Source organism: Trichosurus vulpecula, chromosome 5 (assembly GCF_011100635.1).
Source record: "Trichosurus vulpecula isolate mTriVul1 chromosome 5, mTriVul1.pri, whole genome shotgun sequence".
Lineage (NCBI taxonomy): Eukaryota > Metazoa > Chordata > Mammalia > Diprotodontia > Phalangeridae > Trichosurus > Trichosurus vulpecula.
The window spans coordinates 166,416,281-166,443,147 of NC_050577.1; the positions used below are offsets into that span (position 1 = coordinate 166,416,281).

The 26,867-nt window shown below is 37.9% G+C and overlaps 1 protein-coding gene across 5 annotated transcripts in view; it reads left to right on the forward strand.

The window, feature by feature from the left end:
* Nucleotides 1–1,508: 1,508 nt before the first annotated feature.
* Nucleotides 1,509–26,867, forward strand: part of BEND7 (BEN domain containing 7) — a 152,866-nt gene continuing 127,507 nt past the window's right edge. For all 5 annotated transcript variants that reach the window (XR_005010531.1, XM_036762085.1, XM_036762088.1 and 2 more), the window contains exons 1-2: nucleotides 1,509–2,018; nucleotides 4,469–4,552. Coding sequence is in view for 4 of the 5 variants with exons in the window: in XM_036762085.1 (XP_036617980.1) it covers nucleotides 1,958–2,018; nucleotides 4,469–4,552 (145 nt within the window). In the remaining variant the exon portion in view is untranslated. The remainder of the gene's footprint in view (nucleotides 2,019–4,468; nucleotides 4,553–26,867) is intronic.

Below are 26,867 nucleotides of genomic sequence, written 5' to 3' on the forward strand. Positions count from 1 at the left end.
CTTTAGATTGTGAGTTCATTGAAGGCAGGGATTGTCTTTTTATATTGTGTCTGCAGTGCCTGGCACATAGTAGGTACTTAATATTTATTGGATTTATTGGATTGGATTGTCCAAGATCACACAGGGAATAAGTGACAGAGATAGAATTTGAATATAGGTCCGATGACTCCAGCTCAATGGTCTGTGGTTCTCACTATAGTGCTGTACATCCCAAGAGATAGATAATTATTTTTTCCCTTTCTCCCAGAGGATGGTAAGAAGAAGAAACAAACAGTGTCCTTGATGTGCTCTGTGCTCCTTAGAGATGCCTATAATAAGTCTAATGAAATGCTTATTGTTTATTCCTTTTATTTTGATATCATTACGCCAGTCTTTTGCATTTGCCTTAGGGATTTCGAGACATCAGAGACCGCTAATGCAGAACCTTAGGGATGACAAGTTTTCTCAGGACGACCCTCAATCCACACGTGTTCTCCATATTCCGGGGCCACCCCTACGAGACCTGTCGTCAATATTCGGGGCTCAGTGTCAATGCTCTCTACCCTTCTCAAAAGTACTGGTTCATTTCCTATGTAGTATTTGTGGACAGGAGAGTTAACCTGTAACAGCTGCTTAATAAAATAGGAGTCCTGAATCAAAATTCAGGAATTTGAGAGTGGGAGGTGGTTTGGGGGTGACGGGGCATACCAACCTCCCCAGCACTGAAGCAGTCAAGAGGGGAGGACTCCACAAGACTTGGAGTCCCTAAAGAAAAAGAAAGAACCAGCAGGATCCTGCCCGTGACGGGGGAGGCTCCCCAGAGAGCTCCCAGGCCGGCGGGGGGTGGGGGGAATGACCACAGCAGCACTCTCCAAAGCCGGGAAGAGGAGGCACCCCCCGCCGACAGCGAGCCCCAAGCCCTGGGCAGATGGCGGCTACGCGCGCGGGGTGCGGGGGGGACGAATGGGGGGGGGGGACGGGGAGGGCGCGAGCGAGGGCCGAGAGCGCGAGCGTGCGGCGACAGCGGTTCGCGGGAAGCTGCTCCGTCCGTCTGTCAGTCCTTGGGTCCGTCCGGCGGTGCGGCCTCCGCCTCCTCGGGATGGCGTGGGGCCGGGGGCCGAGCCCGCGGAGCGGCCGGCGGGCTCGGCTGGCTCCCTCAGCTCGGCCCCCAGGGGGATGGCGGAGGCGGGGAGGGGGGCGGCCCGGGGCGCCGGTGCGAGGGCTGGCTCCCCCCAGCAGGTGGCACCGGGGTCCCAGGCAGCGCGGGCGCTCCCTCCTCCGCTCCTTCCCCTCCTTCCCTCCGCCCGCCCCGGCGGGGGGGTGGGGGGGTTGGCGAGCGCCTCTGACCCGGCTCCCCCAGCTCCGCCGCCGCCGCCTCCTCCTCCCGGCCCGACCCGACCTACCGCCGCCGCCTCCTGGCCGCCCATCGCCACCCTCGCGCCGCCGCTGCCGCCGCCGCCGCCGCCTCGCGGGGAAGGAGCAGGAAAAAAGCGCCCGGCGCCTGCCCGCCCCCTTCCAGCCCTCTGCTCCCGGGGCCAGCCCCGAGCCAGCCCCGGGCCAAGTCCGGCCCCAGCCGAAAGTTGTGGTGGAGGGCGGCGGGGCCCGGGCTCGGCGGCTTCTTAGCCTTTCCTTCGGGCCAGGGGCCAGGGGTGCGAGCCTGGGGGGCTAAAGCAAAGTGGCAACTTCTCCCGGGGAAGCTTCCAGCCCCGCCCACGCCCGGGTCCGAAACCGCCCGGGGGCCGGATTTATTTTGTGCGTTTAAATTATTCTTACAATTATCATTCCTGCTGATTCGAGAGACGGACCTTGGTCCTCCTGGCGGCGGCTGCTGCGGCCGGGTGACAAGAGCCGCCGCCACCTCCTCATCCACCTCCTCCTCCTCCTCCTCCTCTCCCTCCCCCCCGTCCCTCCCTCGCTCTGTCTCTCCTTCTCTCTCTCCCCTGCCACATTCCCTTCCTCCTTCCTTCTCCCAAGCACCATGGAGTTCTCCGAGAGGAAAAGAAGCAGGAAATCCCAAAGCTTCAAACTGGTGAACCAAGGTAAGAAGAGAAGGAGAGAGAGAGAGAGAGAGGAGAGGAGAGAGAGAGGTGTGGGGACCGGCGAGGGGGCTTTTCTCCGGTGGGTGCCAGAGACCCGTAGAAGGGACTTTACCGGGGTGTAAACATCTCCCCAGCCGCCAGCGCTCTCCAAGCCTCTCCCCCCACTGTCATTTCCCTCAACCTCTGTTGTTATTTGTCAATGCAATTGTATATTTTCAAGTCAGTTACTGTATCTTTAAAAAGGGTTATTATTATTATGATTATTATTTTTAAAAGAACCCGCTCTAAAGCGGGGGCGTTTTGCTGGGGGGGGGGGCGACGACAGTGTTGATGCTTGGCGGCGAGACCGTTGTACACAAAATAAAGTTGTATTGTGAAAGGGGGTGGGTGGGGGGAGGCAGGATGTTATTGAACGTAAACAGCCCAAAAAGCAAATCAGGAAATTAGCAAACAATGACACTTAGGGAGCAAAGAGCCTTCTTGTACATTCTACTACTGTGGTCAGGTTTGAGAAGTGAAGTGTTTGCTATTAGAAATCTGGACTAATGATTACTGCCCTTGTGGCCAATTCCCCCCCGCCCCCCCCCCTCCCCGCGCGTATGAAAGGTTTTGGTGGTGTTTGTTTTTTGTTTTTTTTTTCGGAGGAAAAACCAATGCTCATGTACAAGGAAGAATTGTTGCTATCTAACTTGTTGGGTTGTGTGATTGGTTTAGGAAAAGATGTTTTAACAAGAATTATGCATCTGGTAAAAATCAATTTTTTAAAATTCCATCAAATCTCTCTATAATTTAACAGGTGTATATCTCACATGCTCGGGTTTAGGTTATTTGGAGGGTAAAGGGCAGTAGGACGGGGAAAGGCTTGTCCGTTGAGGATGAGTTACTTGTAAGCATCTTAATTTTTCTAATTTGGCTTAGAAAAGACTGAGAAGAATTAAAGCCCAAGGCAAAAAAAGTAAGATATATCTGTTAACTACCTTGTGCCTTGTTAAGTTCAAAGCAGGTGATTAGTACGGTATAATGTCACATTTATATTTTGAGGGTTCAGAACATCTTTTTTCCTTAAGCCTCTTTTTTGAATCAACCTTAAATTTAAACAAACACAGAAACTGAGAACCAGTCTGTTTTTCCTCTGATGTTTTATGATCTCTTGGGGATGGGAGCAAACCAACTTTTAACAATTCTAAAAAGTCATCATATAGACTAATGAAAAGTGGAGGGCTATTTGCAAATAACAGGTTTTTTTTTTTCTAATTAAACCCCAGCTAAGCTAAATGTTAGTGTGGAGCAAATAAAGCCTACTTTTAGTTTGTTCGAAAATTCATTTGATTATATGTTTTCTTCTTCCTATTTAAACGGATTTAAATAGTTGAGCAAGTGGATAGCATTTGGTGAAAGGTTTTTTCAGTCACTGTGCCTATTCAAAATACTAGGTTCTTTTTGATTCTTTATAACTTTTCCCAACAGAGTTGGTTGCTCACTTCAACTTTTAAAAGTTTCTCCGTATATAACCTGCCCTTTTTTGGGGGGCTTGATTCATTCAAGAATATATGCTACTTATGTTTTTTCTAACTTTAGATAACTTATTACCATATCTTGAAAATGAGAGTTAGTTGTGTAGGTATTGGTCTATAATGTCCAAGGCCCTCAAAAGGCATGAATGTAAAAAGAATTCTACATTTAAGGCAGATATTTAGGTGATCCCAATTTGTAGGAACTATATCAAAATCACATGAGCCTCTACAGAGAGGATAGTGAAATAACTGTATTTCCTGATGTAGCAAGTTTATAACAAATTCTGAGTCTGATTCTTTACTATGCAGGTGCATTTTCAGAAAATAAGCCACTGCATATTAAAGTGCAGTAACTGAATGCAAAGGATACCCTTGTGTGAAAGATGAGACCCTAGCTTCCATATTCAAATTCTTCTCTATTTAAAACAAGTTAGTATTTTTCATATGGGCTTCCTTTTAGACTGCTTTTAATTCCCAGTATTTTTAAGTATTAACTATTAAAATCAAGTGTGTTGTAGCTAAATATTGGCAATACTCTTAATATGCCCCATACAAATTTAGTTGTAAAGTTAAGTGTAAAAGACTTCTATGACCTGGGATGCAGCACACTTTCCCTCTTGATTACGAATTTACTTGCTAGAAAAATATCTGGACTTTCATGTTGACATTCTTGTCAGTGAAAACTTGACATAGGTCAGGCAAAGCTATTCTCAAAAATCCGTGAAATATTTGTTTTGTACAGTTTCAGAAATACTGATAAAGTTCTTGGGTGCTGCTAGAGAATTTGTATTCTGTGGTTAATTTGATTTTTAAAAATTACAATTACAAATTAAACTGTAGAGTTTTAATACCATATGTAATAAGACTCTAGTGTTCAATGCCTTTTTATATCTTCCATGTCATTAGAATTCTAATTTTTGGTTGTTTGTCTTCTAGATTATCACCATGAGATATATAAGGTGTCTGACTTCAGCAATGATGTTAATGGAGAGGCCAAAGAGACACAACCCATTTTTTTAGGTAGGTTCTTATGTCGATTAATGTCTGAGCAAAACAGCGTGGCCATTTGCAATTAGGGAAAAAAAAAAGATTGTGCAAGAACGGGAAATGTCTGCCATTGCTTAATGTATGACATTCTTTTCAAGACCTTTTATTTTACAGATTGCCAATATATCCCTTATTAACATTGCTAAAAGTTGTAATTTCAGACATAAATGTTTATTAGTGTCTACACACAGTGCTAATTATCACTCACTCACAGAGCCAGATGCTGACTGTGCAGTTTTGTAGCTCTGTGCTCACCCCATTTACATTGCATATTTGCTGGCATGCTTCACTGGCAATAGTTTGTGTAATTGGGGTATTACATCTTTGACATCTGGATAACAGAAATTCAATTTCCAGGAAGCTGCTATTTGTTTGGTTTTGCTTCTGCCTTGGGTGGGATAGAGGATTAATGTGCTGTCATATTGTAATGTCCCTTCACCTCTGTAGCCTGGTTGCTAATCCTGCCATGACAAAATTAAATTAAATCTACAGTTTTAGAAGTTTGAGGAAAACAGAAGTATTATTGCCTGTCTAACTATCTCTTGATAGTACTAGTTGTCACTGAGGGGCTCATCATTTTCATGTATTTTTTATTCATTTCAAGCTATTTTGAGTTCCAGTTACGTACAAGGGCACTACCATACAGGATACACAACATGGTCCTTCTTAAAAAGCTTTCGGCCTACTAAGAAACATGTACAGAGTTATTATACAAAGTAGTTATAACATTATAAGTGAGGAGTAAAGAAAATACCAATAGAATTCAGAAGAGGGACACATAATGTCTGTCAGGCAAGTCGTGGGGGTGGTGACATTTGAGATGAGCCGTTGACGGAAGGGTAGGATTTCAATAAGTGGAGATAGAGGGGCAGCACATTGCAGACATAAAGAATGGTACAAAGAAAGGTGGGAGAAGATAGGATGATATCAAGAATAGTGTGGAGTCTAATTTGGCTAGGGTGTAAAGTATCCTACAAAGGGAGCTAAAATAGGATAAGAGTGGAAGGGTAGAGTAGTTCAAAGGGTGGTTCAGAATTGAGGAGGGCCTTAAATGTCACGACAAGGAGTTTGGGCTTTATTTGATAGTCAGTGGAGGGTTATTGAAGGTTTTTGAGGAGGAAGTAATTGAATAGAACTGTGCATTAGAAAAATTAATTTGATGACAATGTGTAGGATGGATTTGAGTGGAGAAAGAACTGAGGCCAGTTTGTAAGCATGCAGAGAGGCTGATGGCCATAGAAACGGAAGGGAAAAAACGGTTTGGAGAGCGGTTGTGGAGGTAAAATCAAAAAAGAACTGGAGGACTAGTTAGTTGAAAGATGGCAGAGATGAAAAAAGATGACTGAGTTTTTGAGTCTGAGTGACTGAGAAAAATGTTTTACCTTTAACAGAAATGGGGAGATGAGAAAAAAGAGCAAGTTTTTTTTTTTTTAAAAAAGATGACTTTTTGAGTCTGGATGACTGAGAAAATTGTTTTACTTTTAACAGAAATGGAGAAATTAGAAAAAAGAGCAAGTTTTTTTTTAAATGATGGATTTGGTTTTGTACTTGTAGAACCTGAGCTGTTAGTTGTACATGAAATTGGAGGTAGCATGTAGATAATAGGAAAAGTGTGTCTTGAGTTCAGGGAAGAGATCAAGACTAGAAGTATGGATTTAGGAATTATCTATCTAGAAGTAATAGCTGAAGCATGAGAGAGTAAGATTGTGAAAAAAGAAGGGAGAAGAAGACTTAGGACAGAGGCAAAGGGAAATCTACATATAGAGGATGGAAAGAGAGGGAGGAGGTGCTATAAAAAAGAGGTGGAAGAAGAACAGCCAAAGAGGCAGGTGGAGAAGCGTTGAAACCAAGAAAAGGACTTCGAGGAGGAGAGGGTGGTCAATAGTGTTATATACTTCAGAGAGTTTTTGATCAGAAAGAACAACTGTGCTTTCCTCTTACCATCCTCATTCCCAGCTCACCTAAAGGACAAGTAGAACAAAAGTAACATCTCTGACTGTCCTTCAAACAAGTATAGCTGCATGACGGATGGGTAGGTAGGAAAAAAAAAACATTTCCATTCTTCATTTATCATTTTTGGTACGAATATTGTACCTGAAGATCTTAAAATTATTGTGTATTGACTCACAGTTAGCTACGTGGTGGGTCCTAGTAATTTATACAATAATTGAGATTTTACATAGCAGCCTAAAGCAGTGGGGTAGTAAATAGAGTAGTCCTGGGCCATCAAAGTCTGCTTTAGGCTTTGCCTATTCTAGCTTTCATGTGCATGTGATGAATATTCTAACCACAACCCTAAAGGAAAAGGTTAATGCAGCACAGTAAAGAAATAACATGTGGAAAAGAACAAGTAAAAAAAAATACTGGAAAGTATTACCACTTGAATTTGGGAGAGCAGATAGGTAAATGACAACAAATAGAAGTCTAGAGTGCAAGCTGGGACGGGTTAGCAGGACTCCTGGATAGGCCCAGACTAGTCGGGACTAAGGTCAGCATGTAACTGAGCAAACCTTCCTTCCCAAAACAACAACACAGCATCTTAAGGTAAGAGAGTATAGCTTGCTTAGGTAGCCTCTATTTTGTGTCCAAACAGACAGATACAGACACATGCAAAAGCCCTGTAAAAAGGTAGGGGGAATAGACCAAACCTTTGTGTAAAGAAGTGAGACAAGGTGGAGGACATTTCAGTATTTCTTATATCACTAAACTTTTATCAGTTATATCACATAACCTTTTTTTTGTCAGATATACAACACCATCTTTAATTGGTGCTAATACATCTAAAATAGTTCATTCTGTTAAAGGAGGCAGTATTACTATGGTGAACATAGCTATCAGCATTGGTTTACCTTTCTTAAAAGAACTAAATACCTAAGGTAAAAGTTTAACCTCCAGGAATTTCAACCAGTTCACAATCAAATGAAATTTTGTGACCTACAATCAGAATATTTTTGGATTGTAGTTTTTTCAGTACCCCTAAATTTAAACAGTTGGAATTCTTTTTTAAGTACTGCCTTATTCAGTCTTTTGAAATGAAGGACTAGCTTTTTAGTGTAAAATCAGCATTTATCATAAAATAGGGAACATGATGTCCTTGATTTAGTTATTCTCCAAAGAAGTGGGCTTTTTTTTCTGTGTACTTGGAAAATAGTAATGACACTGTCAAGTGCCTATTTATTTTGGGTATGACAGGCTAGAGGCATATAGATTGAGGAGCATGAAGGATGCTAATGTAACCAGTATATAGAATGAAATAAAATGAAAACTCTTAAAGATGACATCACTGATTTCCTTTTTTTACAGCCAGAACCCATGAAGATAAAGCACATGAAAAGAAAGATGAGTTTTAGAATGCATAATTGAATTTATTGTTAAATAAGGCCTTTCCTGTCAAGGGCAAAAGAGTCTATGCTTTTAGTAGTATCAAACTATAGTATGTGGTATTTCTCAAAATCTTGCTTACTTTGAGGAAAGTAAGATATGCTTCTCAAAGAATATCTTGATTTTGTGGTAGCTAGAGTAATAAAATAAAGTAGTAAAGGAAGAAGTGATTATAAAATTAATATTCCAAAAGGATCTGTGATTAGTATTATTAGCAGCATCCACAGGTTAATTAAAAATTCTGTTGCTGATAAGAAAATTCATGTTTTCAGTTTATGTAGACACTTCTCAAAATATAGATTTAAGTGGTATTTACTATACAATATACCGAAGCATGGCTATGACACTACTTAGCTTGGAATTCAGTGAACTCGAAAGGAGTTTGTTACTAAAAGTACCAGATGGACAGTTATAGCAGTCTTACTCAGTACTCAGAACTGAAACATGGACCTTCAACTTAATATTACATGGAGTCTCCATTTATGCCAATTTGTAAGATAACATTGATGAGATTCAAGTTTAGAAAAAAAAACAAAATTTTTCCGTGCTTCAAAAGAATTCCTCAAATCAAATATACTTCCAAAAAATTGTATAAGCTTTTTACTGGCATCTTTCATGGAGAGTTCAGTTAGTTTTCTTCCTGGATCAGATAAAACATTGTTTGGCCAATCGGTGTTTTCCTTCTGTTTTGAACCATGCAGTAATATTAGACCAGGGTAGTTCACTATGTAGACTTCCAAATTCTAATATTTCCCATGATGATAAATAGTTTAATAATTTGAACACTCATGGAGAAAAGTTCTGTGAGAAAAGAGAAGTATGAATACAAAAGAAGTATGAAATATCTCCTGACCTCAAGAAGCTTATAATCTAGTTGGGACCTATAGGAACTCAAGTAGCAGTTAAAATAATGATATATGGCAAGGCTGTTCTGTTGTTTCAGTTGTATCTGACTATTTATAGCTCTATTTGGGTGGGGGTTTTTTTGGCAGAGATCATGGAGTGGTCTGCCATTTCCTTCTTCAGCTCATTTTTTAGATGAAGAACTGAGGCAAACAGGGTTAAGTGACTTGCCCAGGGTCACACAGCTAAGTAAGTTTCTGAGCTCAAATTTGAACGTATGAAGATGAGTCTTCCTGATTCCAGGCCCTGCACTCTATCCAGTGCACTACCTAGCTGTCCATATGGCGGGGTATTCGGTGATTAATTAAGTAGTATAGGTAAATGCCAAAGTGAGTAATGTAGGTATTAAATTCTTTAGCAGTTCAGAGAAAGGAAAGCAGAGTGCTCTTAGGGACTTCAAGGGAGAGGTGAGATCCAAAATGGACCTTGAAAGATAGGACAGGATGCCCATCAATTGGGAAATGGCTAAACCAGTTGTGGCATATGATTGTGACAGAATATAATTATGATACAAGAAATGATGAGCAGGATGGTTTCAGAAAAACCTGGGAAGGTTTATATGGATTGATGCAAAGTGAAGTGAGACCAAGAAAATTTGGAACACAGTAACAGCAATATTGAAAGGATGACCAACTGTGGAAGACTTAGCTGTTCAAATAAAGACAGTGATACAGGACAATTCCAAAGGACCCATGATGAAAAATGCTCTCCAGCTCCATAGAAAGAACTGATGAAATTTGGAGTGCAAGTTGAAGCATACTTACTTTCTTTTTCCTGTTTTTTTTGTTTTGTTTTGCAGCATGGCTAAGATGGAAATATGTTTTATATAGCTTCACATGTATAATTGATATAGTAATTGCCCTCTCAAGAGGTAAGGGGGGCACATGGGAGAGAACTTGGAACTCAAAATTTTCAAAAATGAATGTTAAAACATTTAAAAGACACAATTAGGAAATATTTAATGAAATAAATAAAATATATTTAAAAATTAATACAAGAAAGATGAGTCAAATTTGGATAAGCATAGAGAAAGGGGAGGGGAGTAAGAGGAGATGGTAAGAAGAGCATGGGCAGAAGTACAGGGGCCATGAACATGAGAAGCAGAATTATATGGTGGAGAGACTTGGGTTTGAATTCTGTCTATTATACTTCCTACTATGAAATGTGGATAAGACACTTGATTTCTCTAGGTCTCAGTTTTCTCGTCTGTGAAGTAGAGATAAAAATAACTGGTTCCTACTTCATAGTTCTGTTGTAAGTACCAAATAAGATAATGCGTATAAAAGTTCTTTGTAAGCCTTAAGGAACTATATGAATTTTAGGTGTTGTTATATTGTAACCTAGTGGCAAGGAAGAGATTAAGTAGCGAAGAATGCTGAAACAAGTCTCTGGATATTTTAATGAGCCAACTAATACTGCTTAGAACAATGATATAAACTTTAAATAGAATTTTGGTTTAGATGTTTGATACTAGGCTAATACACTAAACAGTATAAAGTCTTGAAACTGTACTTACTACTCTTAACATTTGAAAATATTTTGATTATATATACAACATTCAAGTCAGATGACAGACTTATAGAATGGTTTTAAAGACAATTAGAAAATTATTTGTTGAGTCAAATTTTAGAGATTCTCTTGAGGAAACAAGATTTTTGTTTAATGATCAAGAGAAGCATCAAATGCTGCTATGCTGACCAAAGTATTTACATGAAAACTAAAAAAAATTGATGGTGGGAGGGTGGATTGTGACTAACCTAGATTGTGATTAACCTGCAATATTAATATGAAGTTAAGACTCAGTAGCCATACTTCCTCTCTTCTCTCTCCTGTCTCTTTTAGCTACCATCTTCTTTCTTTTAATGCATAAGTTATCCTTCATTTTTTGTACTTCTTTATTAATTACTTTTTACTTAACTGAATTTAGTTTCATACCTTCATACGTATATTCATTGCTTTCCCTTCTTACTCTGATGACCCTAGTTTATTACACTGTTGTAATCTTTTACCTAGATTATAATAATAACCTCCAAACTTTTCTCTTTTCATCTAGACTTTTTTCCTAGCTTATTATTCTTTCATACTATTGTAAGATTTAGGTTTAATCTCCTTAAAATACTAAATTATTATCCTGGTCAAAAACTCCCTAGTCATTGGCTCCCCGTTGACCTGTGAGATAAAGGCCAGACTCTTTTTCCTGGCCTTTGAGGCCCTGTACATTCAGCCTCCAGCCTGCCTTACCGATCTTCAACTATTTCCTCATGAGAACCTTTATCCATAGTCAGAGGGCAGTCAGAGAGTGATATACCAGATGAGAACAAATGCAAACGTCCTATAAACACACCCTGCCCTTTCTCACCTCCATGTCTGTTCTCAAACTATTTAATCCTCTTAATTGAATAAGCATATACTGGAACACTTCTGTGTTCCAGGCATTGTGTTAATTTCTGGGGATAAAGATAAAAAAGAAACTGCCTATGTCTTCAAGGAGCTTATATTCTATTGCGGAGGCCAGGCAGGGAACAACATGTATAAACAAAGTCAATACAGAATAAATAATTATTGTATGTTTGGAGGACACACATCAATATAAAAGGACATTGTGGAAGGGAAAGATAGAGCAGGAAAGGGAAGTGGTGAGAATGAGACAGGTATGACAACAGAGAACACTGACCAAGGATGGGAGTTTTGGTCTGGCAGCGCACTATTTGGAATCAGAAGACTCTGAATGAAATGAAGTGGTGATAGATTTCTATGCTTTTCCTAGTAACAATGATATTGTTAATTTGATTACTTCTCCTGACTCCCTGCCGCCACCTTTCTTTCTTATCCCTATCTTTGAACATTCATCCTAGTCTTCGGGACCAGCTCAGATCTTACTTCATAAAGATCTTAATTCTAACCAGAAGTTATTTTTTCCTCCTTTGAACTCATCTGTCATTCATTCATGTGGCACTTGCTATGGGCTACTTTATGTTGCATTTTGTGTGTGTGTGTGTGTGTGCGTGTGTGTGTGTGTGTGTGTGTGTATGTATCTTATTTCTCCAACTAGATTTTAAGCTGCCAGAGGGCAAGAATTCAGGCTTCTGATTTTTTGTGTAACCATTCTTTTCTGTCCCCAGTTTGTTCTGTGTCTAGCATGGTATACATGGTAGGTGCTCAAATACCTGTTGAATGAATGAATACACTTGTTTAGCTCTTGAGGAATCTAGTTATAAATTCATTCTTATCTCTATACAAATGTAGACTATTGAGATTTCAGAAACTTTAATCAGATAAATTGTATTGTGTTTTATTTAAGAAAGCTTTTTGATCATCTAAATCAGAGGAGAAATTTGTTGACCTGAGAGATCTGCCTAGAAATGGAACAGATTAAAAACAGTTTTTATCAAGGGGAATATGAAAGACATAAACTAAAGAAAGAAATGCATATTTGAAGAGTCAGAAATGAAAAAAGTATATGCCAGTACTTATTTAGAGCATGGCTATATGTTTTAAAACATTATGAACTTTTAAAGTGCTTAAGATAATATTTACTTGACTTATAAACAGATTTTGACGTTCTCTTGTACTCAGCATTTGAAGGACAAGTTTTTCTAACTTAACTAGAGTAAAGGATATAAAAAGCATACTAAAGAATATCTAGAGAACTTTATACGTATAAGCAAAATGTAGTTCACATGGGAATATAGATTTTGTACACTGAAGAGAATATTATAATCATATTTAAAATAAAATGAAATTACCACAATGGGATAGGCATCTCATAGTAAAACATTGTGCAGAAAACATGGAAAGTATCATATTAGTTGAGGGAAAGATTAACTTATTAGGAGTGTGAAAGAAGTAGAAAGAGACACTAGTTAACTAGAATGTATGGTTCAAATTAGATCGGAATTTGCAGAATGAAATAGGCCATTTTGAAACACCACCCACTGGTTTTTGACAGGTCTAAACTACACAAGCAATGACCTGACATGAAAATTTGCTTTGCCTGTTTATATATTTAATTGGATGCTTACAGTTAGCATACAATTGTGTGTTTTTTAATTCACCAGAAGTATTTCTTTTCTTCATTTCTTCACTTTTGGTGACAATTCTTTTTTAGTAAGAGTTGACCCAAAGTATAAATATACCATGTTATAACATTCGGCCAGGCTAGTTTTCAGTTAGAACATGGTTTTAGTTCAAAAAATATTTATCGTCTACTATGTTCAGAACACACTGTGTTGAATGAGACAGTCTTTAGGTAAGATAAAATCCCTGCCGTTTTGGGATTTATAGTCTAAGTTAAGGTTGTGACTTCAGTCTTCAGGTGAGTCTTTTAGCTTTGGACAGAAATGGTCTATTCTTTTTTACAGATTACACATCTACTTCTAGTCAGCTGCCTTTCAAGTATGTAAAGGGGGTACCAAGAGAATGAATATAACAGATTAGTGCAAATTCTTCACCATTACTAGCAAAAGAGATCAAAGGGTATATTTCTGTTGATGGTTGGATAGTAATTCCTGTGCAAAGACTCATATTATGGCATATTAAATTTGAAAATCATAGCTTAAAACTCATAAAGATCAGATTCTTATTCAACATTCCTAATAATCAACACCCTTATAAATTAGAATCATTAAAATTGGTTTTCTTAGAATTACATATTAATCTTTTGCAAATTTGTGGAAATATACTGTAAAGAATTTTAATTCTAGGGTTCTAACAATATTTTTTATACTTGAAAATCAGACTTTGCATTTGAAAGGTTAATGTACAAAACTAATTATACTATCTGGTAACCAAATGTGTGATAAGACATTTGTCTCTGTAATTAACAGCAAGGAACTTTTATAGTTTCATAAAATCAAATGCTACATACAGTATTCTGTGTGCATTTGTTTGGAAGAGATGTCCAAACCAGAAATGTTTATGGATGATATAAAGTTGTGCTGAAATGTAATGCAGGTGTCTGTGCATCTTATAGCATTTCTCATTGTTGAAATGGAAGCCAGAAGATTAATAACTTTACTTTGTCATGATAAAATAAGTAATGTGTTCTTGGAACAGTGGTACAGTACATAAGTTACTCAGTAATTCCAAGAATTTATTCTGTTCCAGGAATAATATCCTTAACAATTTATTTTTACAGAAAAAGTTGATCTAACATAATAGATTATGAAGTTGCTTGTATGTTTAATGGAATTATATCTCAAATGTGACTTTATACCTCCACATAAATGTAAAAGTAACAAAAATGTAAAGTTAAGGTACAAACTTAAACCTAAAAAGTCAAGAGATGGAAAAGTTAAGGTTCTTTTGGTAACATTAACTCATTCATATTGCTCATATATTATGTTTTCGATTACTAGTAGGACTTTAATGGGTAACTGGGTATGCATTGTGTGAAATATAAGTAAGTAAGTGTTATAAGAATGCATTTTTAGTAGTTTTGCACTTAAATTTTCACCTAATTTTACTTTAACATCCATATAGCCTAGTTTATAGGAGTTCTATTCACCTTCCAGAGTTGCTTTGTCTTGGACCAAGTTAAGTTTTCTCATTTGTTGGATTAGAGATACACTACCTGCCTTCTCCCCTTTTTGGAGGATTAATTAGAAAATTATGCTGTAGAGTCTACAGACTTCCCCAGTATAACGGAGTAGTATGAAGGCACATATGGTCTTAAGGAGCAGTCTATATATATTGGTGGAAAGGACAATTGTATCTGCAGTTTATGTAGAAGTGTGTGTCTCCTGTACCTTTCTGGTAGCTTTTAGTTGTCTCCAGTATATTTCTTCACTCATGCTTTATAATTTCCCTTATTAAAGCGTATATTTTTATTGATACCTTTTGTCTTTATGTTGAAGTCATTTCTGGAAAAAAAAAACAACTCCCCTTCACCTCCCTTCCTATTGAACCTTCCCTTCTAAAAAAGAAACAATCAAAAGCAGTGGAAACACTTTTTTGCATCTGACAGTATATACAACATTCTGCCGTCGTGCCTCGTCCCTCTGCCCTGCTGAGAGACATGTTTTATTTTCTATTCTCTGAGACTGGCACGGGCATTTCAGTTGCTAAGAGTTTGGCTTCCTTTTTGTGATTTTTTCATTTATGTTGTTGTCATTGTGTAGTTTGTTCTTTTGATTCTGCTTATTTTACTTTGTGCTGGTTCATACAAACCTCTCCATATTTCTTCAAATTTATCATATTTGTCCTTTCTTGCAGCACAATAATGTTCCGTTACATTTATACAACCTACTTTCATTCAGCCATTCCCCAACTGGTGGATTCTCATTTTATTTCCAGTTCTTTGCTACCACAAAGTGCCATAATGCCTCATACCTTCTTGTGCAGTTTTCACTGTAGTTGCTGTCTCACTCCTAGTATTTCCAGATTTATTGAAAATGTAATCATCTGCCATCAATTCCTGATGTGCCCTTGTATCTAAAGTCAGTAAAGTTCTTTTAACTTCTTGGAAGGAAGGCATTGTGTGAGGAGACATTACTTCTATAGTGATCATCATTAATGTTCATATTGAAGATTCAGTTGTTATATGTGTACATATTTAATTGCTTAGATTTTTTTCATTCAGCATTCAATGAGTATCTACTATGTTAGGATTTAATAATGTTCTTTCATACATTACCACTAATACAGATTTTTAAATAAACACTTCATTAAAGAAAGGACAGTTTACACCTTTTTGTTGCTGGTATTATTCTGAAGAAAGTTTTCTGTACAGCCAGTTTCATAGGGAAGTAGCATATCAAGTCATATTGAGTTGTCTGTTCCCAACATAAAACGATAAAATTATATCTTTTGTTAAATGAAAACCTATTAAGTACTACATGAATACTACAAAGATAGTAGACAATATCTTTAATTCCTTGCTATCAGTAATTTTTCTATGATAGCTGTTGTCAGTTTTTTGAAGCATTGTTTCTACATGTTTCTATGAAATATTGGGGTAAGTTCTATTTCTTTTTTTCCTGGCCTTTAATTACAAACTTTGTAGATCTAAAAGTATTCACATGGTTTCTACCATAGGATGAGATGTATATACTTTGTTGGCATGGCAATATAAATCATGTTCATTTTAACAGATAATTGTAAATGTGTTAGTCTAGCTAGAACATTGAAAACAGTTCTACATTCCTATTAGGAAAATAATTACATACAGCATTCCTCTTAGGAAAAAGGTTTTATGTTTGGAGCAATCAAATAATTTTTATTTGTACTATTATAAAGAAGGTAATTATAATAAATTGTTTCAGTGTTTCTACATTGTATCTTGCCATAGCTATGGTTAGACTAATACTTGTAGATATCACCTACTACATGCAATAATATTTTCCTGAGAATGATGCATTTTAATTGATTACTCCAGCAGTTCTCTGAGGCTTCTATGCAGGGGCTCTATACAAAATTTTGGTGCTCATTAGCCATTTAGAAGGGCTGTTCTATTCAGCAGAGAAGCCCTCTTTGGTAAGAAGAGCTGTGCCAGCCTTTGGGTCCCCTTTCCTTCTCCATACTCAGTTCTACCTTCCTCTCTTGGTCCATAGGGACTGTTTTTGAAGAAGCAGAGTAGGTACCTCAATACACATCTTTTCTTTTTTTATTTCCCCGCCAACAGGTTTCTCTTCTCTCCAGCTTAATTGTAGCATAAGGCAATATATATGTTCATCTAGATTGTAAGATCTTGAAGGTCAGGGACCTTGTCTTATATTTCTTTGTATCTCCTGGAGCACTTGGCACTATGCTTTGCACATAGCTCAGTATTTGTGTGTGTTTGTCCTTTGTTCTTGAAGAGGACCATGACATCAGGGAGATGATGACATGACTTGGAGTTGACTTTGATTTGAGTGAAGGAGTGCTGCGCAAAGTCACCAGCCTCACTTTCTTCTCCAGAGCCATCTGGGTCCAGTGGCCTGATATTCACCAAGATGGCTGGAGATGGCCCAGGATGCATTAGGAGCCCATGCCCTTTTCAGGCTAAGATCTTTTCAGGTTCTCACTCTGAGCGAGCTAACACCCATTCAGTGACTAGGCCTCTTTAAGAAGTGAATTTTGGGGAGGCAGTTGGGTTTAAGTGGCTTGCCCAGGGTCACAGAGCTAATAAGTGTCAAGTATCTGAGGTTGGATTTGAACTCAGATTCTTCTGACTCCAGGACCAGTACTGTATCCGCTGCGCCACCTAGCTGCCCCAGCTCAGTATTTGTTGAGTAAATGAAAGAACTATCCAGATATTCTTTAAATCATTTGAAGTGGGACTTAAAATAGAAACCCTTAAGCACAAATATCACTTGACTGCATTTGACTGTTTAACTTTTTCTTAGATGTAATTTTCTACCACCAACAAAGGGCTTCCAACAGGTTCCAATCTTATTTGCTTCTAGATATCCCATACTATACAGTTTTTGGGTAAACCAGTCAAGTGGCTCACTCCAGCCCTTCCACTGTCATTATGTGCCAGTCTAATGTTATTCAAACCCTTTCACTGCTGAGTTATGAGTTCCAAACTCATGTCACTTATCAACATGACTGTTATACCTGAGGCTAGCCTGTTGAGACCCTGATAACATCTGCAGCTAATCTGGGTTTGAAGTAAAGGTGCTAACCCCAGATTTGTTATTTAGAACAGGGTTTCCCTCATATACCACATAACTTTTCCCTTAGTCTCATTCTTTAAGTCAAGAAATTCTGTACTTATGACGGGATCTACTCTGAACTGTTTCTTCACTTTACTGTTTTTTATTCGTTTTTAAAATTTAAAACTCTAGAGCCCAGTACATTAGGTGGACACCCAATGGCAAACTTAAGAAAAACCATGGACTGGAGTTAGATAGCGTGGGCAGGCAAGGATGGGGAAACTTTGTAAGAAAAAGAATTAGAATATTGGGGAATCCATTTTTCTCTCGAACCCAGCCGTATCTTCATCTTCTAGTTCTTTAATTCTGTGTAACGGGAAGATATAAACTTTCTTGTGGTTTTTTTTTCTGATACTAAATGCAGGAATGGATTGAAGAAATATCCATATTCTTTTTATGTTTAATTTCTTTATTTTCAGTTTTCAATATTCATTTCTATAAGTTTTAAATTTTCTCTTCCTCCCTCCCCAAGACAGCATGCAATCTGGTATGGGCTCTACACATACATTCCTATTAAACAGATTTTCACATTAGTCATGTTGCATAGAAGAATTACAACGAATGGGAGAAACCATGAGAAAGAAAACAAAACAAAAGAGAAAACAGTCTGCTTGACTCTGCATTCTGACTCCATAGTTCTTTCTCTGGCTGTAGATGGCATTTTCCATCATGAGACCTTTGGAAAAGTTTTAGGTCCTTTTATTGCTGAGAAGAGCTAAGTCTACCAAAGTCAGTACTTGCTCACTGTGGCTGTTACTGTGTACAGTGTTCTCCTGGTTCTGCTCCCTTCACTCAGCAGCAGTTCATATAAGTCTTTCCAGGTTGAAGATACAAACTTTCACTAAGACGTGGTCTCTCCTATCATAAGTTGGTAGATAGGAACATACAAAAACACCTAAGATAATGGATCATGAAATAAGTGGCATCTGTCTGGAATTTTAAGGCTTACCTAATGCTCTTAATGTATATTATTTCATTAGATCCTCATAACAACTCTGTGAGAGAATTTATTGGACTATGGATGTTATAATTATTTTGAAAGTAAGGAAACTGAGACTTAGGTTAAGTAACTGCTGATGATCATGTAGCTAGACTGTGTTAGAGAAAGGATTGTGAACTGAGGTCTTCTTGATTCAGAGTGCTGTGCTTTTTTTCATGACACCAAACAATCTCCCTAACTATAACTTTAATGGATCTGTGATCTCACTCCATTGGGAACTCTCCAACAGTGTAGATTGTTAACCATCCACGCCTTACCATCCTGTGCAGCTCTCGTTCATGTCTTCACATAATTCCACTTCAAGGTCCATGTAACATGCTGAGGGCCTTCTTAAAGGTCACTTGATATTGTTTTGTTATCAACTTATGCAAAATATTACATGAGAGGTTCAAAAAGAGTGCTATGAGGTTTAATGGGAGAAATGCCATTATCGATTGGGAAGATTAGGGAAAGCTTCATAGAGGAAGTTTCAATCAAGTGTTGTTTAAAAGGATAAATGGAAATTTAATAAGTAGAGAAGTGGGGTTGAGAATGGTATTGTAGGCATGGGGAACATTGTGAACATATGCATGGAGGTGGGAAACCTTACCTCTGTGCAAGGGTCATTGAGTAATCCAGTTTGTCTGGAGTGTAGTACATGAAGGAGGGAATATGACTACAATTTTATACATAATGTAACAAAAACTGAAGAGATTCAATGTTCAATTTTAAATCAGGGTTTGTGAATGGTCTCTATATTATAGGCATACCTTAGTGATATTGTGGGTTTGGTTCCTGACCACTACAATAAAGTGAACATTATGGTAAAGTAAATGACACTAATTTTTTTGCTTCTTAGTGCACATTAAAAGTCATGTTTACACTATACTGTAGTTTATTAATTGTGCAGTAATGTTATGTCTAAAATAACAATGTATATACCTTAATTTAAAAATACTTTATTGCTAAAAATGCTAACCATCATTTGAACCTTCAGCAAGTTATAATCTTTTTTGCTGGTGGAGGGTCTTATCTTGGTGTTGATAGCTGCTGACTGATCAGGATGGTGGTTGTTGAAGGTTGGGTGGCTGTGGCATTTCTTAAAATAAGACAACAATGAAGTTTGCCACATTGATTGATTCTTCCTTTCATGAAAGATTTCTCAATAGCATGCAATGCTGTTTAATAGCATTTTACCCAGAATAGAACTTCTTTCAAAATTGGAATCAATCCTCTCAAACCCTGCTGTTGCTTTATCAACTAAGTTTATGTAATATTCTTCAATAATTTTGTGTCTTAGGGCATAGGGAGGCCTGAGGAGAAGGAGAGAGATGGGGGAATGGCTGATTAGTGGAGCAGTCAGAACACACACACAATTTATCAGTTAGGTTCACCATCTTATATGGGTGTGGTTTGTGGCACCCAGAATAATTACAATACTAAAACATCAGTGATCACCATAAAAGATACAGCAATAATGAAAAAGTTTGAAATATTGTGAGAATTACTAAAATATGATACATAGATATGATATGAGCACATGCTGTTGGAAAAATGGCACCAATAGATTTGCTCAATGCAGTGTTGCGACAAACCTTCAATTTGTAAAAAAACAAAACCAAACTGCATTATCTTTGAAGTGCAGTTAAGTAAAGTACAGTAAAGCAAGGTATGCCTGTACTTGAGGAACTTTTTACATGGCCAGAAAGTTAAGATACTGTCAGATTGTGCAAGACCTTGAATGCCAGGCCATGGAGTTTGAACTTTACTTAGAAAGCATTGGAGGACAGGTGAAGGATTTTAAATAGAATAGTAATATGATCGCACCTTTGCATTAGAGAGATTAATCTGGTAGTTGTGTTAAGAATTAATAGGAGAGGGGGAAGAATGGAACTGAAGAGACAAGTTGGGAGTGTATTGCATCATACATATGGATATAGGGAGGGTCTGTACTAGGGTAGTGGCATTGGGACTAGTCAGGGAGAGGGAATAGATATAAACTATATTGTATATGGAAAATCAGTTCACCTTAGTTATTATGTATAAGAGGCGAGGGAGAGGAAAATTTAAAAGATCATATGCCAGAGTTTCACATCTAGAAAATTGAATGAATGAACATTGATTCCACTAATAGAAATTATGAAGTTTTAGATCATCTATTTATTTTTTTGCATATGAAACATTTTTGTTTTGTCATTGAAAAGGTACAAAGGGTACAAAGATGGGAAGGAAGAACAGTAAAGCAAATTTTATCTTCCCTAGAATGATGTAAAAAGTAATCAGGAAGCATTAGGAATTTTGAAGGTGATAGTGATGAGATGTAAGTTTTCTAAAAGTTTCAAGTGAAAATGGCTTATAAAACGCATAAACGTACATGTAGTAGTATTGGCACATGTGATTTCTGTAATGACTACATGTTATTCCCTATGCCCTATTTAGTAAAACAATATCTGTTACCACCATCACAACGAAAAAGCTATTAGCAACAACCACTGGATTAAGTCCTGTGGGCAGCATAGTTATTTCTATCTATTCCTCCAGTTACAAAATTAAGCCTCCTTAATACATCCCCAGTTTTGTTGTGAATGAGTTCTTTTAGATCTTCTGCCGTCTCTTTAAACTTCCTTTGCCTCTCTGCCAATTAACTGAAACTTGTTCTTCCATTGATGATTCTACATGCCTCAGGTTATGTGTAATGGAAGTCTTACGTTTTTCTACTTGCCTAAACTAAGGGTACAGGAGTTGTGATTCCTTATTAACCCCCTGCAGCGACTAGACTATTATTTAACCACCATCACTCCAAACAGCTTCTTCCAAAAAAAATATTGTGAACTTCACAAATGTTAACAAACGTCAACATTTCTTTATCCAAAGAACAGAAAAAGAGGATTGTGTATAACACCATGAATTTCTTTTAGGGCATTTTCCCCTTCAAATGTATATTAAATTTAACATAGTTCTAACACTGCCCCACTTGCCTGTGTCCCCTTATGAACTTCGTTCTGCTTTTTTATGTGTATTTTTCAAATACTTCATTGGTGTTCGTTCTCATTCTCTCTCTCTCTCTCTCTCTCTCTCTCTCACACTCACTCACTTACTAATAACCATTTTCTTTCCTCTCCCCATGATCCCTCTTCCCTCCCTCCCAAAAATGTCCTGCCTTACAACAGATAAGTCTAGACAAGCAACACAAATCCATAGGTTGGCCATGCCTGGACCATGCCATTCTACACTTCTGTGCCATGATTTCTATGCCAAGTGATGGGAAGCAGGATTCATCATCAGTCTTCCAGAGTTGTGAGATTGATCATTGAAATGATGACAGTTCTGAAGTTTTTCTCCCTTGTTTTCCTTTACCATATCATAGTCATTGTATATATTTTTTCCCAATTCTGCTTCCTTTGCTTCACTTCATTTAAGCCCTCCCAAGTTTTTTTGATCTATGCCTTATTTCTTATGGTACAGTAATATTCATTTATATTCAACCATTCCTAATTGTAAGGTACCTATTTTGTTTCTAGTTCTTTGCTACAACAAGAAGTGCTGTTATAAATATTTCTGTGCATATGTGCCCTCTGCTCCTCTCTTTGGAGTGTGTGCATCGTAGTGGTATCATTGGGTCAAATGGTATAGAGTTTTGTAACTTTTAGGATATAGTTCCAAATTACTTTCCAGACTGGTTGAACTAATTAACAGCTACATCATTAGTACATTAATGAGTTTGTCCTTCCATAGCTTCTTTAATAATTGTCATTTTCTGTTTTTTGGTCATCTTTGCCAATCAAATGGTATGAAATAGAAACTTGTCATTTTAATTTCCATTTCTCTTTTTTAAAATAGTTATTTATAGTATTTTTTTCATATTATTGTTAGCATGCATTTCTTCAAATTTCCTGTGTATTTTAGTTATCAGCCCTTATCAGAGAAATTTGCGACAAAGATCATTTCTCAGTTAACTAATTCAAACTGCATGGATTTTTTTTTTGCAAAAGTTTTTCCATTTTATGTAATCAGAATTGTCCATTTATTACCCTTTAATCCCTTGCTTGGTCAAGAACTCAGATTTCTCTATCTGTAGTTGTGAAAGACTTCTCTGTTCCTCTGATTTGTTAATACTATGACATCATACGTATAGGTCACCTTTAGCTTTGGGAGTTATTGTGACTTATGAAATGTTGGTCTAAGCCTAAGTTCTCCCAGTCTTATCCTTGCAGTTGAAGTCCTTGGGTTTATTGAACATTATTTTTATCTATGTTGTTTACTTAATCAGTTCCACTAATCACATTTACAGTTTTTTTTATCACTACTGAATGCTTCTCTTCTTACAAAATCCATCCTTGTCATTTTTATTTACTAATGTCATTAACATTCCCATATGCTTCTCAGTGACTTCTGAATTTGGTTTTCACTCCTTCTTCTCAGTCAGGAAGAATTTAAGTCTACATTGCGCCAGATACTGTGCATGGTAGGGGGGGACACAAGACAAAAATGAAACAGTCCCTGTTTTCAAGGTACTTGTATTCTATCAGAGGAGACAGTGTGCAAATCTATATAAATATATGCAAATTAAATACAAGATCAATTTTTTGGAGGTAATACTAGTATTTGGGATTAATAGGAAATGTAGGATATGATATTTGAGTTGAACTTTGAAGGAAACTAGGGATTCTGAGATGTGCAGGTGGGGATCAGGTCCATTCCAGGCCTGAGAAACAACCTGTACACAGACAGAGGGAAGAGGTAGGGGTGCTCAAGGAAGAATAAGAAGGTCAGTTTGGCTGGATCCTAGTGGATATGAAGGGATATGAATGTATGATAAGCATGTAAAAGTGGATTGGAGCCTACTTTATCAGTTTGTCCTGTCTTCATTGCTTCCACACCTAACCTGAAGTTACAGTCTACCATTTTAGATATGTTATCCAATATCAGCTGGGCTCTTCTAGGAGGCAGTTAGGTGGTGTGGTGATCTGGTATCTGGAAGGTTTGAATTAAAAATCAGCTTCAGACTTACTGATTATGTGACTTTGGGGAAGCCTGAGGGAGACCTGAGTTCAAATTTGTCCTCAGTCACTATCTGTGTGACCCTGGACAAATCACCTAACCTCTATCTGCTTCAGTTTCCTCAACTGTTAAATGTGGATAGTAACAGTACTTACTTCCCAGGGTTATTGTAAGGATCAAACGAGATAATACTTGTAAAGTGCTTAGCAAAGTGCCTAATATGTAGACACTTAATGAATGCTTCTTTCCTTCTTTGCTGCCTGCCCACCTGCACTAAGGCAGGCCTTTTGTGGCCTCCTTAATCGGTTCCTCATCTCACTACCTGCAGAAGGTACTCCATACTTTGGTTACTACATACTTTCTCTTCTTTTTCAAAGCCTCCAGCACTTCCACCTGTCTTATCCCCTCTCTCAGTTGAGGACTTTGCTTCTTATTTTACTGAGAAAATTGATGTCATGTGACATGAACTCCTTCATCCCTTTCTCTTCATCTCAAAACCCCTTGACATATTCCTCCACTCTCTTTACCTTTTCTCCATTCTCCTAAAGAGAGGTGGCTCTTCTTGTGAAGGTCAGCATACATGCTTGGTCCCAGCTCTTAGCATCTTTTCTAACAAAATTGCAATCTCAATAATTTCTCCTCTCTCTGGAATCTTGCATATCTCTTTGTTTACTGATTCTTTCCCTATTGCCTTCATATATGCCCAAGTCCCTCTTATCATTAAAAACCCTGCATTAGACCCAACCCTTCCCTTAAATTATTTTCTTACAGTATATCAATCCTTCCTTTTTCAGTCAGACTTCTTTTTTTAATTATTTTTCCTCCAATTACATTTAAAAACAATTTTTTTATTGCTTTTTTTGGCAGGACAATTGGAGTTAAGTGACTTGCCCAAGGTCACACAGGTAGTACATGAGTCAAGTGTCTGAGGCTGGATTTGAGCTCAGGTCCTCCTGACTCCAGGGCTGGTGATCTACTCACTGCGCCATCTAGTTGCCCCTAAAAACAATTTTTCAAATTCATCATAAAACATTTTTGAGTTTCAGATTCTCTCCCTCCCTTATCCCTTATACATGTACAGTCATGCAAAACATATTTCTACATCAGCTATGTTGCAAAAGAAAACACAGACAAAAAAACTGAAAAAAAATAAAGAAAAAGTATGCTTCAGTCAACATTCAGACTCCAGTTCTTTCTCTGGAGATGGATAGCATTTTTCATCATGAACCCTTTGGAATTGTCTTGGATTATTGTTTTGATGAAAATAGCTAAATTATTCACAGTTCTTCACTGAACAACATGCTGTTATTGTATGCTGTTATTGTATTCAATTCTCCTGGTTCTGCTCATTTCACTTTGTATCAGTTTATGTAAATCTTTGCAGGTTTTTCTGAGAGTATCCTGTTCATCATTTCTTATAGCACAGTAGTATTCCATCACAGTCACATAAAACAACTTGTATAGCCATCCCCCAGTTGTTGGACATCCCCTCAGTTTCTAATTCTTTGCCACCACTAAAAGAGCTGCTATAAATATTTTTATACACATAGGTCTTTTTGCTTTTTATCTCTTTGGGATACAGATATAGTAGTGGTATTGTTTGGTCAAAGGGTATGCATGGTCTTATAGCCCTTGGGGCATAGTTCCAAATTTTAGCCAAACTGTTGGAAAAAATTGTCAACACTTGCTGCCTCTACTTCCTGTCTTCTCCCTTGCTCCACAACCCTATATAGTCTATTTTCTAACATCATCACTGTAGCAACAAACTGGCTAGCAGCTACTGTGGCTGTGTAAGACCAATAACACCAGCATACAGAAAGGCTGCTAACGTAGGTTCTTTGATTTATTTTTCTAAGGAAAGCAACTTTAAGGGGTTAACAATCTCAGTTTAATTAAACACACATATATATATGTGTATATATATATACATATACATATATATGTATATACGTGTGTGTGTATATATACATATATATACACATATACATATACATATGTGTGTGTGTGTGTGTGTGTGTGTGTGTGTATACACATATATAAATAAAATTAGTTCAGGGGAAAAAGATCAGCTCCTTGAACTTCAGGGCAAATACAAAACAGAAATTACAAACATAACAGACAGACCTTGTCTGATCCAATTCACAATCAATAGTTACCAGAGAAGCACCAATATCTGTCTGGGTTATCAAGGGGGGGGCATGGTGCAGTTACAACGGCTTGCCCAGAATCTCAACACTCGTTCAATGAGTGAGCCCCAAAAGTCAAACACAAAGCTCAACTCAGTTGTATACTGTTCGGAGCCCTGGGGGTCTGACCTCACCCAGGCTGAGTGTGTGAAAGTTCCCCATCCCCAGTATCACATCATAAACAAGTCAGTGACTCCTGATTGCATCAGTGCTGAGAAATAGCTGAGAAATACTCCAAAACAAAGACGGCAAAAGGTTTCTCACCCATTCAAACAAAGGGGATACTCGATAGTCTTAGCATTCCAAAATGGAAGAACTGGGAAAAGTCTGATTGCTGTAACAATCACTCAGCCTGAAACAGCTCTTCAATATTTCCAAAGGCTTCTTATTTGCTATATCTGATGCTCTTTTCTCAGTCTTCATCTTTCCAACTGATTACTAAATTTTGAGTTTTCTTGACAGCATTTTTTTTTCCTAGTTCTCTCACCCATCTGACCTTTGTCTCCCTTTGCTGACTAATCATCTATATTACATTCTTTATTCTTGATAAACCACAAGGGTATGTCCTAGGTCTTCTTCCATCTTTACATGCTTTCTCAGTAACCTCATCAGCTCCCATTGGTTAAATCTTTATTCTCGTTGCAGTTGACTATATATTTAGCCCCAGGCTCTCTTCTGAGCTTCAGTCCAGCCTTCAGTCCTCTTGTACATTTCCAACTGTATGTCCTAAAGACATCTCAAACTCAACATGTCTAAAACTGAACTATTACCATCCCCCTTCTTCCTACTCCCCCAACCCCCCAAATTCTCCATTCTACTGAACTTCACTATTTCTGTTGAAGATACCATCATGCTTCTAGTCTCTTGGGTTTGAAATCTTGGCATTATCCTCTACTCTTCACTTTCCTGAACCATACATATTCAATCTGTTATTAATTCTTATTGTTTCAACCTTCACAACTCCTTCTTACCACTTAAATAGCTACCATCTATAATATTAATGGAATAGGAAGATCTTCCTCGTCCGTTAATAGGCTTATGTGACCACATGTGTTCAATCACAGCTGGGATACATCCTGATACATCCAGCCTATTGGGGGAGGAATTTGTCTAAGGAAGAGCTTACTGGAAGGCTTGCTTGTAGGAAGGTTTTCACCCCTTTTGGTACTAAGCCAATTAGGCACTGAGTTATGAGTGTTGTG